This window comes from Lonchura striata, chromosome 7 (genome assembly GCF_050655825.1).
Source record: "Lonchura striata isolate lonStrDom1 chromosome 7, ASM5065582v1, whole genome shotgun sequence".
In the NCBI taxonomy this organism is placed as follows: Eukaryota; Metazoa; Chordata; class Aves; order Passeriformes; family Estrildidae; genus Lonchura; species Lonchura striata.
The window spans coordinates 18,177,259-18,190,131 of NC_140709.1; the positions used below are offsets into that span (position 1 = coordinate 18,177,259).

The 12,873-nt window shown below is 35.7% G+C and overlaps 1 protein-coding gene across 5 annotated transcripts in view; it reads right to left on the reverse strand.

The window, feature by feature from the left end:
- GRB14 (growth factor receptor bound protein 14) overlaps positions 1-12,873 on the reverse strand; it is a 56,081-nt gene that overhangs the window by 39,568 nt on the left and 3,640 nt on the right. For 2 of the 5 annotated variants that reach the window (XR_014956529.1, XM_085584330.1), the window contains exon 3: positions 9,524-9,580. The exons of 1 other annotated variant lie outside the window; for it this stretch is intronic. Coding sequence is in view for 3 of the 4 variants with exons in the window: in XM_085584330.1 (XP_085440456.1) it covers positions 9,524-9,580 (57 nt within the window). In the remaining variant the exon portion in view is untranslated. Of the gene's footprint in view, positions 1-2,663; positions 3,340-3,367; positions 9,492-9,523; positions 9,581-12,873 lie in introns of those variants that run through there. 2 more of the 5 variants (XM_085584331.1, XM_085584332.1) reach the window with 2 other exon arrangements.

Genomic DNA, 12,873 nt, shown 5'->3' on the forward strand with positions numbered 1-12,873 from the left:
TCACTTAAAGTGCCTTATGTAAAATTCCTGGATTAGCACACTGGCCTTTCATCTCAGGGGTCCAAATGCAAAACTGAAAAATTACTTTCATGCTCTTAGCCTTGCAGACAGACATTACTAATTCTGAGTACAATTTGGCTTAAGTGACCATTTTTCCTTGGGGGAGGGATAAGTGTTGATTAAAGCAGCATGTGATTTTGGGCCAGAAAAATAGATGGAATAAAGATGCAAGAACATCTTGAAATTTTCATGCTCAGTCCTAGATTTGAGCAATCAAAAATCACTCTTCCTTTTCTCATCAATATTTCTTCCATTTAAAAGACACTACATAATCTCTTCAAAAATTGCTGGAAAAAATATTCAGCTGCAATAGATATTGACTATGTGCATAATGCCTTGTAACATCATCTGACCTAGTGTGTTATGAAGTTCACAGCTGTTGTGGAAAAAAACTACAAGACTCTGTTTTATATACCTTGCATACAACATCAAGTGTCTAAGTCTTCTACTTACCATGTAACAAATCTAATAGACTTGTGAGTGTTTATATTGAAGAAATCTTTGTTCTTTGATTGTAAAACAATGTCTTGAATGCATTACAACCTTTCAAATCCAATTTTTTAAGTACTTTTAGAGAAGTATGAAGTTATTCATACAAAAGATAAAAACATTTACTCTGAGTTGGATTAAGTATATGTCTAGTCTATACATACTATAAATCTGGTTGTGATAGCACTCAATATACATAATTCCCCATGTTCATTAAGCATGTAATTTTCCCATCTGTGTTACAAGACCCATTGGAACATAAACAAGACTCAGTAACTTTAGTTAAAAATATATTACTTAAGAATAAACCACATCAACTGTGAAAAGTATTTCACATCAGACTTCAAAACAGAAAGTATAAAATAACTTTGGGCAAAGTATATCAGACGTTTTGAATGAAAATGAGAAAAACCTAAGTGTTCAAGAAGTTGGCAGAACAATCAGATTAGCACATTGACAATGCAAAATTTTATCTTTTGTGAGATGGAAAAAGAAAGACTTACAATTTTTGCAGTATTGTGATTAAACTAGACTTCTTACACAATTACCTATTCCATGAATTTAAGAAATAATTCTTTGTAATGACTGATATGCAAATACAGTATTTCACAAGCTAATACTTAAGCTTCTCTTGACTATGCAGTGTTAATGTAAAAATCCTACTTTTCTAGGTCCTTCAGGTGCAACAAAAAGTAGAAATTGCATCACTTAAGTCAAAGGTTCTAATGTCCATAAGAAACATGAACAAATTTACACATGCACATATGTCAGTCACCCTTACCAGCATGACTCTTTCCTGCCCACCTTCCTGCCTTCCCTTCCTCCAGTATTCTAGTTCTAGAAATTAAGGCAGTGCTACACAAACAACAAAGCCCCTTCTGCAGAGAGAAAAGACACTTTCAGAAGGAATTCTACCTGCATAGATACAACTATCACCAGCCTTAACAAGCCTTTTAAATTTGGCACAGAGTTCTCAGTGAGGACACATGCCTTCAAGAATTTTTTGAAACAGTGTGCAACCCAATAGCTACCTAAGGCAACGCCCTATGCTGGTTCCTCCTGCTGCTTCCATTAATTTTATTTTGGTCTTAAAAAGTGCATAGATAAAGAGAAGCAAAGCCAGTAACTGTTGGCAGCTAATTTGATAACAGCATGAAAAAAAAAATGAGAGAGAATGTGCAGAAAATTATCTTTCTGTGAATTTGTCAAAAAACTCTTGTATTTTCTCAGACAGAATGATTACCTTTCAACATCAAAAAAAAAAAAAAAATCAATCCACTGAGATATACACTACAGTTAAAACTGAGTTTCCTAGCCTTCTGAATGCTAGATTGAGCAAAGTTACACCTCTCCCCTCCCACACAGCACCAAGTACTGCTGTGTGCATACCAGAGGAGTCTAACACAACTACACAGCACAAGAACAAAGACCTTACTCTCCTAACAAACAATTAACAAAATCCAGATAAAAATAAAATAACTATGACAACTCAAGATCTGAGCTCTGAAGGGGTGTTAGGGGGAGGAAGAGAGGACTGGGAGGTAGCCACAAGATTGAGAGGATGAGAGCTGAGAAGTTAAATCACAATTTTTAAAGGAGTATTTTTCAGAATAGTAACAGAGATATTGCAAATTGTTAGCTAACACCATGTTAACACTGTGCACATTTCACACGTATCAAAATGTTAAAGCTATTATACCAGAAAAATAGTATATTATCATGCTAGTAAAACAGCAGCATTATCTAATCTGTACTAATCAATCCCAAATATGTTCACAGGCTCCCCCTCGAACTCAAACAAAGAAATAATATCAGTGACTACCATCAATATCACAAATCAATAAAAGTTACGTGTTTATATAGTTCTTTAGACCCACAGGACTAATGCCATAAATATATGCTGCATTCTACATAAGCTGCTCATGAGAACCATTTAACCATGAGAACTGTAGCAGTATGTCTATGAACCTTCATTTTTCACAATGCTGGTACATTAAAAAGCCACTGAGTAACAGAAGAGTCTATTAACAATGAGTTAAGCACATTATGCAGCAATGAGGTTTTGAAAAATATCTACACATTTACAAAATAAATCGAACTAATTAATAACTTACAACTTGTTTGAAATAACTTCTCATAAGTTAACATATCTGGCTCAGCAGAGAGTCATATTTCTGTACTTCATTTCCATGTGTATTTTTAACTTCACAGATACCCCCGATGCATTGAGTTACACTAGGCAACCCTAGTGCACACAGATGTAATCATTTTGCACTGCTTACACCTTTTTATTGAAATAACAAAAAAAGGCAAGCTGTAGTGGCTATGGAAAAACACTGTACAGTGTCACCCTGGTTCCCAAAATACATGATGGGCCATCCACTATAAAGGCATTAGCCAGAACAGGTCAGGAGAAAGCACATTGTTTTTAAGGCTGATGCAAAACCTGTGGAAGCAGACTCCAATAATCCTTTGTTAAGAACAGTATCGTAGCCTTCAAAAGAGGCATATTTTAGTGCGATCATGACACTTTAAAAACTACATTCATCTGTAAGAAAAATAATTTCCTGCACAAAGTACAAAATTATTGTTACAGAGAAAAGAGCACCAATAAAAAAATTCAATTGTGGACATATATTTATAACCAAACATATTTCACATAATGAAATAAAAAATTTCTACATTTATCAGAAAATAAACATTATTATTACACTAGAGAAATGTAAGAAAAGGTGAAAAAAATAAATACAGCCATGTTTAAACATTGTTATCAACCCATACTAATGCCAGAATTAAAAGACTGATTTAAATGCCATACCCTTTTCTCCAGAGTTATTGGAATAACTGCAGGCAATGTTACTCTTCTGGAAGACAAATTCATGTCTGCTTTTCGCAGAACTTGCCAACCTTCATCCAGGTGATAACACGAAGCAGAACAAAGTAGTTAGCAATATTTCTTGAAACCTAATTCCTCATAACCTAAATATTGGAGAGTCAGCACAAAGACTAAGGCTCTAGTAAATGTCATTCCATTTATGTGAATTCAGTCCTACTCAAAGCCAATGACAGAACACACTGGGGTAGGACAAAATAGAAATCAACCAACCAAAGAGCTTGAAAACTTGTGTTCTGTCCTTGGAAATGCCCACATTATCTCTGGCTATAAAAATAAGCAGAACAACACACATTTCTATCATTCAGAGCTTTGTCTTTACTGTCAAAACAAAACCAAATCATTAAAGACTGCATTCTAACACCTCACACTGAGTGGTTACAGTCCTGGGGCTTTTTCTCTGGCTTTTTCCAGGGAAACAAAATATTTTTCAGCGCTTCTGATCTTTGAGTTTCAGAGAAGTAACTGAGCATAAGAATAGATTTAATGAATCCATGGAGTTTAATTATATGATTCTTAACTACCTTTATTCAAAGCAGAAGCAAAACATCCCTTTTACTTTAAGTAAAGCAATTACTACCTTTCCAATGCAACCAAGGCTTGAAAAAGTGACACATAAAATGTAACAAGGAATGACATTTAAGACTGTTTTATGAACCCAAGTTTTTGATCACCCCCATCCACATAATTATTTTATATATCAAATACATGCATAAAAATCTGTGTTCATTAGCATGGTTTGACAAAGAAAATCTGGGTTTATTCTTTCCTTCTTTGTCAAAGAAGGCAACACTTTGTATTGCTTAAACGATAAGGCAAGCTATAATTTTTTTAAAGGTCTCATAATGCACTTAATAACAGATTTTTTTTTCTGCTTTTATGCAGCATGACTAAGCAATATTCCTGTTGTAAACCAAATTATTAAACAGATGTTAGAACTGTGATATTGGGTATTTCTTTTATAACTCTTGACCAAGCAGTTCTTATCAGAAATATTGCTTTTTGTAGCTGAAGGTTGCAGACATTTTTAAAAAATTATTTGTATTAAGTATTCATAGCTTCTTGAACAATAGTATGTCAGATATGTAGACTGCTGTATTTCATAGGTAGTCACTGCAAGTATATTATTGATCATACACCTGATGTACAGGTCCTAAAAATATTCAGGACTGACTTGGTAAATATTACAATAATCCATACTAAATTTCACTAGAACATATTTAGAGGGGTTTTTTTCCCACAGAGGAAATGAGCACACTCTGTATCAATCCCAAAGTATTTAGAAAGGAATCTCGTCTTCAAGACATAAGAAACTGTACAATGACAAGTTAAAAATAAACAATTTTATTTTATGGGATTTTCTTATTTGAGAGCTTTCCAGGTGGCAAATACGTAACAAGTCTCTGGCACCACTGAGATACTTCAGAATCTGTGAATCTTTTAGTGTCAAAAGACATTCAAAGCATCTCTTTTCATGCTAAATCACCTTTCTCAAATCCTAAAATCAGTAGTACTGAAGTAAGTTCTGTTGATGAACAAGAGGAGCAAACACCATAAATACAAAAAATACAGTTCCCTCCAAAAACTAAAACCTGCATTGCACTGGCATTTTACCACCAGCTCTCAAATAGTAATAAAATACTGCCAAGGAATAGGAAGTAAAGATAAATATTTTCCTAAAATTTCAAAACCTGTTGTCCTTGATTGAGACACACAGGATGGAAAAAAACTGATAAGAAACTTATGCCAAGTCACAAAGAGAATTTCTTTAGAGACAGACATTTGATCCTCGTTGTTAGCTTTAAAACAAGAGCTTCTAATAAAACCATAAACCAATTAAAATACAGCATTATTATCAAACAACCCATTTCCGTGCCTCGTAATAAAGGTTCACTTTTAACTTTGACTCCTTTTACATTCAGTTTATAGCAGCAAAAGATCCATAGGATCTAATCTAGCAGTTTAAGGTATTTATTTCATTTTATTTTTGTCCAACTTCAGTCCAAAGTCTTTATGATTGTTTTTGATAAAATAAAAAGTACTTCTGAGATCAAGTTTAAAGTGTTAATTACGTAACAGTTGGAATTAACATCCTTTTCTATTAGAGACAGCTATGATAAATGTCAAGTGTTTGCAATTAGGTTTTTACCTTTTAGGCAGACAGTTTTTATTTCCTGTGGGAGCATGTTTTCAAAATTCTGTAATATAGCTCCAAAATTTTGCTGTAAGAGCCAGAAAAAAACTTGTGGTACCAGAGCTTGATCCCACAGGCGTTTTACTCAAGGAATATTAGACATGCACATAATTGCAGCACAAAAAACTCCCTCTATTCTTTTTCCCTTGGATCTTATGAAAAAATGTTTAGGTAATAGCAACTGTAGAACTTGCAGAATTGCATTAGTGACATCACCAGGAAAGAAACAAAAATAGCCCAAGCCATTTTTCCTTATCCCTGGGTACTGAAGGTCCTTGGCTCTTGAAAGCATGTGCAGCTTTTTGCTCTATGAATAAAATTGACCCATTTGTCTGCAAGGTGAAGAAAAGGCTCATTTTATTCAGTGAAATTATCTGCATTGTATCTTTTCCAATCAGATGAACTGACCAAACCAATCCAGAAAGTAACCAAAAATTCAAGTGTTTTATTTGACTTAGTAATAAAAATCTAATATTCAAATAATTATTAGGTTTTATAAAAAAATATTACAGTAATTTATGTATACTAGTGAAAGTAAACATGGTTGCACCCAAGAGTACTGAAAATAACATTAAGAAATATTTCCTTTTTTTAAAGTTCACAAACACACATTTAAGAAAATAAATTGAATAAAACACAACTTCTAAGTGCAAGCCTTGCAGAATCACTTCACCATGTGAAAGTCAAGAGGAGTTCTGTTGATAAATGTGAGATACAGAAAGGCTCTGAAAGCCAAATATGCCTTCAGGGGAACATATATGACCACTTTATTTTTTTTCCTATAAATAAAAGATTTTACTTGTCCATGGCAGGTGTGCAAGGAATTTTGCTGGTGCTAGTGGACAGGAAGGAAATCAGATCCAGCTCACTTGCTGAAATTACTATGTTTATGCAGCTTTTCACTCCTATTTTTGTCACTAAGCTACCAGATACAGTTGTGAAAACATTGTGCAGATACTTTTCAGGTACTTCAAAATACAAACCACTTCTACTTCTTGCCACTTAAGAAAGCGTGACTAAATGGAGTGGGCAAGAATTGAAATGCCCTTAGTAAATTAGTAACTCCAAATAAGGGTTTTGTAACAACATATGGAATAGAGATACCCTGCTAGAAGAGGAAGGTCAGTGATGTCCTTAAGGCACTGAATATGGAGTCACAAGAGCTGATCTATTCCTAGCTTGGCCAGATACAATGCAGGAATGCAAGCATTTATAGGTAACAAGAGCAAATCAGACTCAGCTTTTGCTTGGTAGATGAAAAAGAAAAATCTAGATAATATAAATCCAGTAAGGCTTATAAAAACTTTTGATGCTATTTTTTTGTACTTGTCTTTGAGCTAAGGCAGAAGTTTATTACACAAGATCAAGATAAATCAGGCAAGTTATTCTTGCTGCTATTTGCCCTTCATTGTGACAGCTCCTGTCTGCCTGGCACAGTCATTTTGTCTCTTTACCAGAAGAGCCCTTTAATATGTGACCATAGAAACACACACAGGGTGGTTTTAGCACAGGTACATTTACCTGCACTTGACAAATAACTACCTACTTTAAAACCACCCCACAAAAGAGAGGTTTCAAAGTGATTGAGCTGTTGTTTTTCTGCACATATAGTCCCTTACACAAAGAAACTAACAGGTCTTATTCTTCACACAGAGCATACAGTACACCCTCTTGGAGGGTCAATAAGGACTGGAGCAGATGCAGTTGCACTAAAACAGACTGTATTACCTGTAAAGCAACACAGACATTACAATGTACCTAGGAAAATTCACAAAAAAGTTTGAGCCACAAGGAACATAATTAAGTTTTCCACCCTTGCCAATTTTCCTCACAAACTGGGAGGATCTTAAAGCATTGTTACACATGCTCTTCGCAAAGCTTTTTCAGCTGCCTATTTTTGTGTCAATAGGTTCAAGCCTAATAGAAAAGCACACCCTCGTATTGCATGGGCTTCCCTTTCACTACATAGCAGTGAATTCTAGCAATTATGAGAATAAATTCTTGCAAACTTCCAGCCTGTTTCTCAACAGCTGATACCATTTCTGTGCCATTATCAAGAGCTTGCAGCTGTTCATAAACACCAAGTCTTAATGTAATCAGTAACAGGAGTTATCATAACATAACTAATATAAAAAGGCTATTTATAGCCCAAGAATGCAGTAATTGAAAAATCCCATTCTGATCACAGTACAATCTTGTGTATATTGATTTCCTGTGGATATAATGTCAAGCAAAGAAGCTAAAAGACAGACCTACCAGTATGCAGTATAAGCATATCAGAAACAGGCAGGAACACCTCATCAGTATCCTAATTAGAAGCACAGGGACATATCTAAGATAACCGATATATGTTTCTCTCTTGAGACTTAAGTATTAAATATCATGTACACTATTGGGCTAAAATATGAGCTGATTAGCTGCAAATGAATGTTCTGTGACTTGAAACAGGAGAAAAGCAACTTCACATTGTTACTAGAGCAGAGGTCTAATTTATTCTCCATCTTAATTTCTCCTCCCACACCTGCCCTTCTTGAAAGATTTTTGTTGGCCTGATTAGCATTTTTTTTTAATCTTCCCATTTGAGGTGACTCCCATCAGGACTATAACATGAGAGGCATGCTTAAATACTCTGGCTTGATAGTCTCCTTTTCTGTTTATTCCCAAATCAAAAGCAGTCATAAAAGTGTGAATGCCTTCAGAAGTAGTAGCTTTAAATATGCTGAAGACAAACACAGAGAACATGGGCATTGGTCAACTGCTATCTCCCACTTATCATTGCCAAATTTCACCACAAGTAAAATTTGTGATACAAGTGCCATCTTCTTAGGAGGAATAAGCAACTGCTAGAAAAGTTTGGAAACTCTGAGACCTGAAATCCCCAGCTGGCAGCTCTATCAGTTACTGCCTCTGCACATGCACAAGAAGAGATCAGCACGAAATGTCCACAACAGGGTGCCCTCCCACTGCCTGGCCATTGGTGTTCCTGTTTACAAGCACTAACAGACTGCTGTTATCCTAAGGACACTCATCCAAGTGATTTGCAGATGTTAAAACACAGATATAAGCTGTCCTCTATTACACGGTGTGGTAAGAAAGGAGAGAGATCTCAGGGTTATTGCCAGTTTCTATACATTTTGTTATGCAAGGGAAACTGAAAGCAGAGAGTGAAGCAGAGAGTGAATCATGGTATCAGCAGCGCCTGAAAAAAATGAGGAGTCCTTTTCCTATCCTAACAGTGACATCTGCAATTGATCCATCTAGTTTCATCTCTTAATTACACTGGCACAGTGTAGAGATTACCACTGCAAAGAGTTAAAAAGAGCATGAAGCAAAAATCATGGGGCAACAACCATACTGTATTAGTGACTCTGGAATTATCATGTGAAAGAACAACTAAGTTAATCAGTTATATACTGTAAACAGATACAAGAAAATATTAATGTATAAAGAGCATTAAATTATTTTATCCATCACAAATATTCAATATTATTCTACATGGATGATCAAGTTAATTCCATCTGGTGAAAACTGATCAGGTTCAACAGTGATGTTTATATGGAGGCATGGGGTTTTTCAATATCACATCTAAATAATACTTATTGTGTCAACATTTATGCATGGAAGCAGGATGGGAACAAGCCTCTGCTTGTTTCTATAGTTCTCAAGCTCTTATTTGAAAAGATAATAACTCCGAGAACATCAGAAATGCAGCAATCCAAGGATATGCTAAAAACTGCACCAAAACTCCTAGGAAAAGCTGCTCTGAATTTGAGCTCCATTCTTCAGTTAATGCCCCCAAGAGTAGAATAACAATGTTTTATGATGATAAAATAATGAAAATTCAATCTTACACACTTTTTAGTACTGTAAAATGTATGGTGAAGTACCTTGTATTTTCTCCTTCTGTTGCACACCTTTTCATACATGAGCTGTTGAAGTTGGTTCTGTAAAAAATGTTTTTACTGTTAATCTATAAACTTGTTGGAAGGACTTTTTCCTTTCCCTTCTGACTTTAAAATTCTAAGGTTTTTTTGTGTAATTTAAGGGAAAGCCATGGGGAAAACTAATATATGTTTAGAGGCTGTAAAGAAGAAAATATTTGAGAACTTATAAAGGACGACATGTGCAATTGTCTCCAGCTTGGAAGGAAATCTGATAAAAAACACACAGACTGGAATTACAGAGTAAATTCAAGTAATGCCTCTTTTGGTTGGAAAAGATGTCACAACCCTTGGAAATTGATTAGAAATTTATGAATCATTGCATTTCAAATAAAAACCCTTTTTGGTTTTGCACTGTTTGAAAGTCAAGAGTAAACAGGTATTTCAGACAAAAAATCTATCACGAAAACATTTAAGTACTGAAGACTTAGCCCTGTATGTCTGCTAGTAGAATTATATGCAGTTTTGAAGAATGAGGCTCCAAGCAGATGCATTTGAAGACCCTGAATTATAGCTGTAAAAAAAAAAAGTGGTGCTCCAATTACAACAGTCAATGCTCAATATTATTAATAAACTTAGAACAGTACACATTTTTTTTAAAAAATCTGCTCTTAAACATAAATTTCCTGTTAGCTCTTCTTTGTCAAAGAGCTTTACATGAAAATCTTTATGAATACAAAAAGCAAAGTCAATTCCACTACAATCACATGTATTGGAGGTCTCCATACAACTGATTTCCTGGAAAGACTATTGTGGGAGTATATTTAAATTCTACATGATAAAAACATCTACTTGTTTAGAACATCAAGAAAGACAAAAGAGGCAAGGTAAAAATTCAGATTTTCCTCACCTTGAGATTTACTTGAGTTTTATTTTTGCACTTCTAATTTAATTTAAAGAAATAAGGCACTAATTACCTTGAACTACTTTTGTCATGAAACACTTTTTGGCTTATCCTTGAGCAGGGCAAGAATTGATACTGCAGTGCAAATATTCAGATTTTGTTTTCAGAAAGCAAAAAAACACTACACTTCCATAAAACTACAGTAACCTCTTCTTAGCTCATTTGAGAAAAGACAACAAGAACAGAACAAATTTTCTTACAATTAATACTTTTCTGTACTAATATTTATTTTGATCACCATTAAAGACAAAAGTGCAGTGTTTTGTATTTTCAGTTCCTTGTAATTTCTTAGAGAACACAGGCTCTGAGGCACAATTACTCTTTCCATACAAGTTCAGGAATTCCACCTAATAGCAGCAGATGCTTGATTCCTCAGATGAAGGCAACATTTCCCACCATTCACCAAACTGACCATACTGTGTCCCCCTGACATGAGGGGAAAGATGGTTTCTTTTGGCCTATTCAAATAAAAGTCTTCCACCCTGAAACATGAAATTCAGTTTATCTGAACACATTTCATAGAATCAGAGAATCACCAGGTTTGGAAGATACCTTTACAGTCATCCAGTCCAACTGTCAACCACTGGCTCATGGTCAGCTGCTGTCAATCAGCACCCCAAGCCCTTTCCCACTGGCCACTTTCCAGCACTCTGTCCCCAGCCTGTAGCACTGCATGGGGCTGTTGTGGCCAGTTTGTAGGACCCAGCAGTTGGTCATGTTGAACCTCATGCCCCTGGTCTGGCCCATTGATCCAGCCTGGCCAGGTGCCTCTGCGGGGCCTTCCTGCCCTCCAGCAGATCAAAATCTGACCCAACTTCCCATGGTCTTCAAATTTGCTAATGGTAGGCTCAATCCCCTCATTCAGATCATCAGTAAAGATGTTAAACAAGACTAGGCCCAACACTCCTCCCTGGGGGGAGGACATTTCTAGTGACCAGACACACACTGGACGCAGCACCACAATTCACCATCACTCTCTGGGCCTGGCCATGCAGACAGTTCTCAACCCAGGGAAGAGTGCACTTGTCCAAGCTGTGGGCTGCCAGCTTTTCTGCATTTTATTGGTGAAAGGGTTGTTAAGCACTGGAACAGACTGTCCAGGGATGTGGTAGAGTCACCATCCCTGGCAGTGTTCAAGACACTTATGGACATGGTGCTTAGTGCTATGGTTAATTGAACATGGTGGTGTTCAGTCAAAGGTTGGACCCAAGAATCTTTGGGGTCTTTTCCAAACTTCATGATTCTGTGATTCAAAGATATAACACAAAACTCTTCCAAACTGCAAGGGGAGAAAAGAGATAGACAGCTGTGTTGGTGAGACAGACCAGATAATGTTCGGAGACATAGACATACCACTTCCCAAGCACAGAGGCAAATCACTATTCTGCTATGTGGCTTTTACCAATCTGCTTTTATAAACTTATTTTCAGTGAGTCAACCACACAAACATGCTGTTCAAGCCGCATGTTCAACGTTTTGAGAGGCTTATGATAAAAGATCATCAGAAGACAGTAAGAAATTCAGCTTAGAAAAACAAGAATTCAAAATAACGTTAATAATCTATTTTGAAGTAGAAAGATTTCAGATGTCACAGGTGCTATGAATAAAAGAGCAGATATTCATGACAATTTCTTTCTTCTACAGAAGCAGAAAATCTTTTTTGGAGACAAAAACAAGACAGAAGAGGCATCTTTTCTTTTTTTTTTTTTTCTCTTTTAGAAACACCCATTTTGATAATAGTTACCTACAAGACATAAGTAGAAATTCACTCTGCAATTTTCCTACCCTATGCTTGAACTTAAATGCACAGACTAAATCAAAAGCAAGCAATCTAAAAGAAGAATCACTGAAAACATATGTAGATCATCAGAGGAGAAAGAATTCTGGCAGCTGTCAACGCTATGCGCAAAAAAAAAATTCTTAAGAGTAGCTGGTTTCTCTTAAGAGTTAGTGAACTACCAAACTGTAACAGTAATATTTACAAAATTTTTGTATACAGACATGTATTTGCACGCAGAGCTCCTATGAAGTTGATAAAATAAGGACAGGGACTGGAAATACAATTTCCAAGCACAGCTCCACAGCCACCTGTGAGAAGTCAAAGTCACTGCCAGTTCACCTCTATTTGCACACCTGCTTAGCATTCCCTCTCTTTTTAAACCTGAGTAATTTTTTTAATCTATTAGAAGACTTAAACCTGAATTTCAAAGATACAAGTTTAATTTGGCCATTGTCATTTGGCCTTAACTTCAATAATTTTAGCTGAAGAATGTAACAACAGTCATGCTGAGTCTGAAAAATAGTCCGATGGTCCTCTTGGCCTAGTATCATTTCTCCTGCAGTGGCCATAAACAGACACCTAGGTGACAGAAACCATAGTCTTGTTAAAATG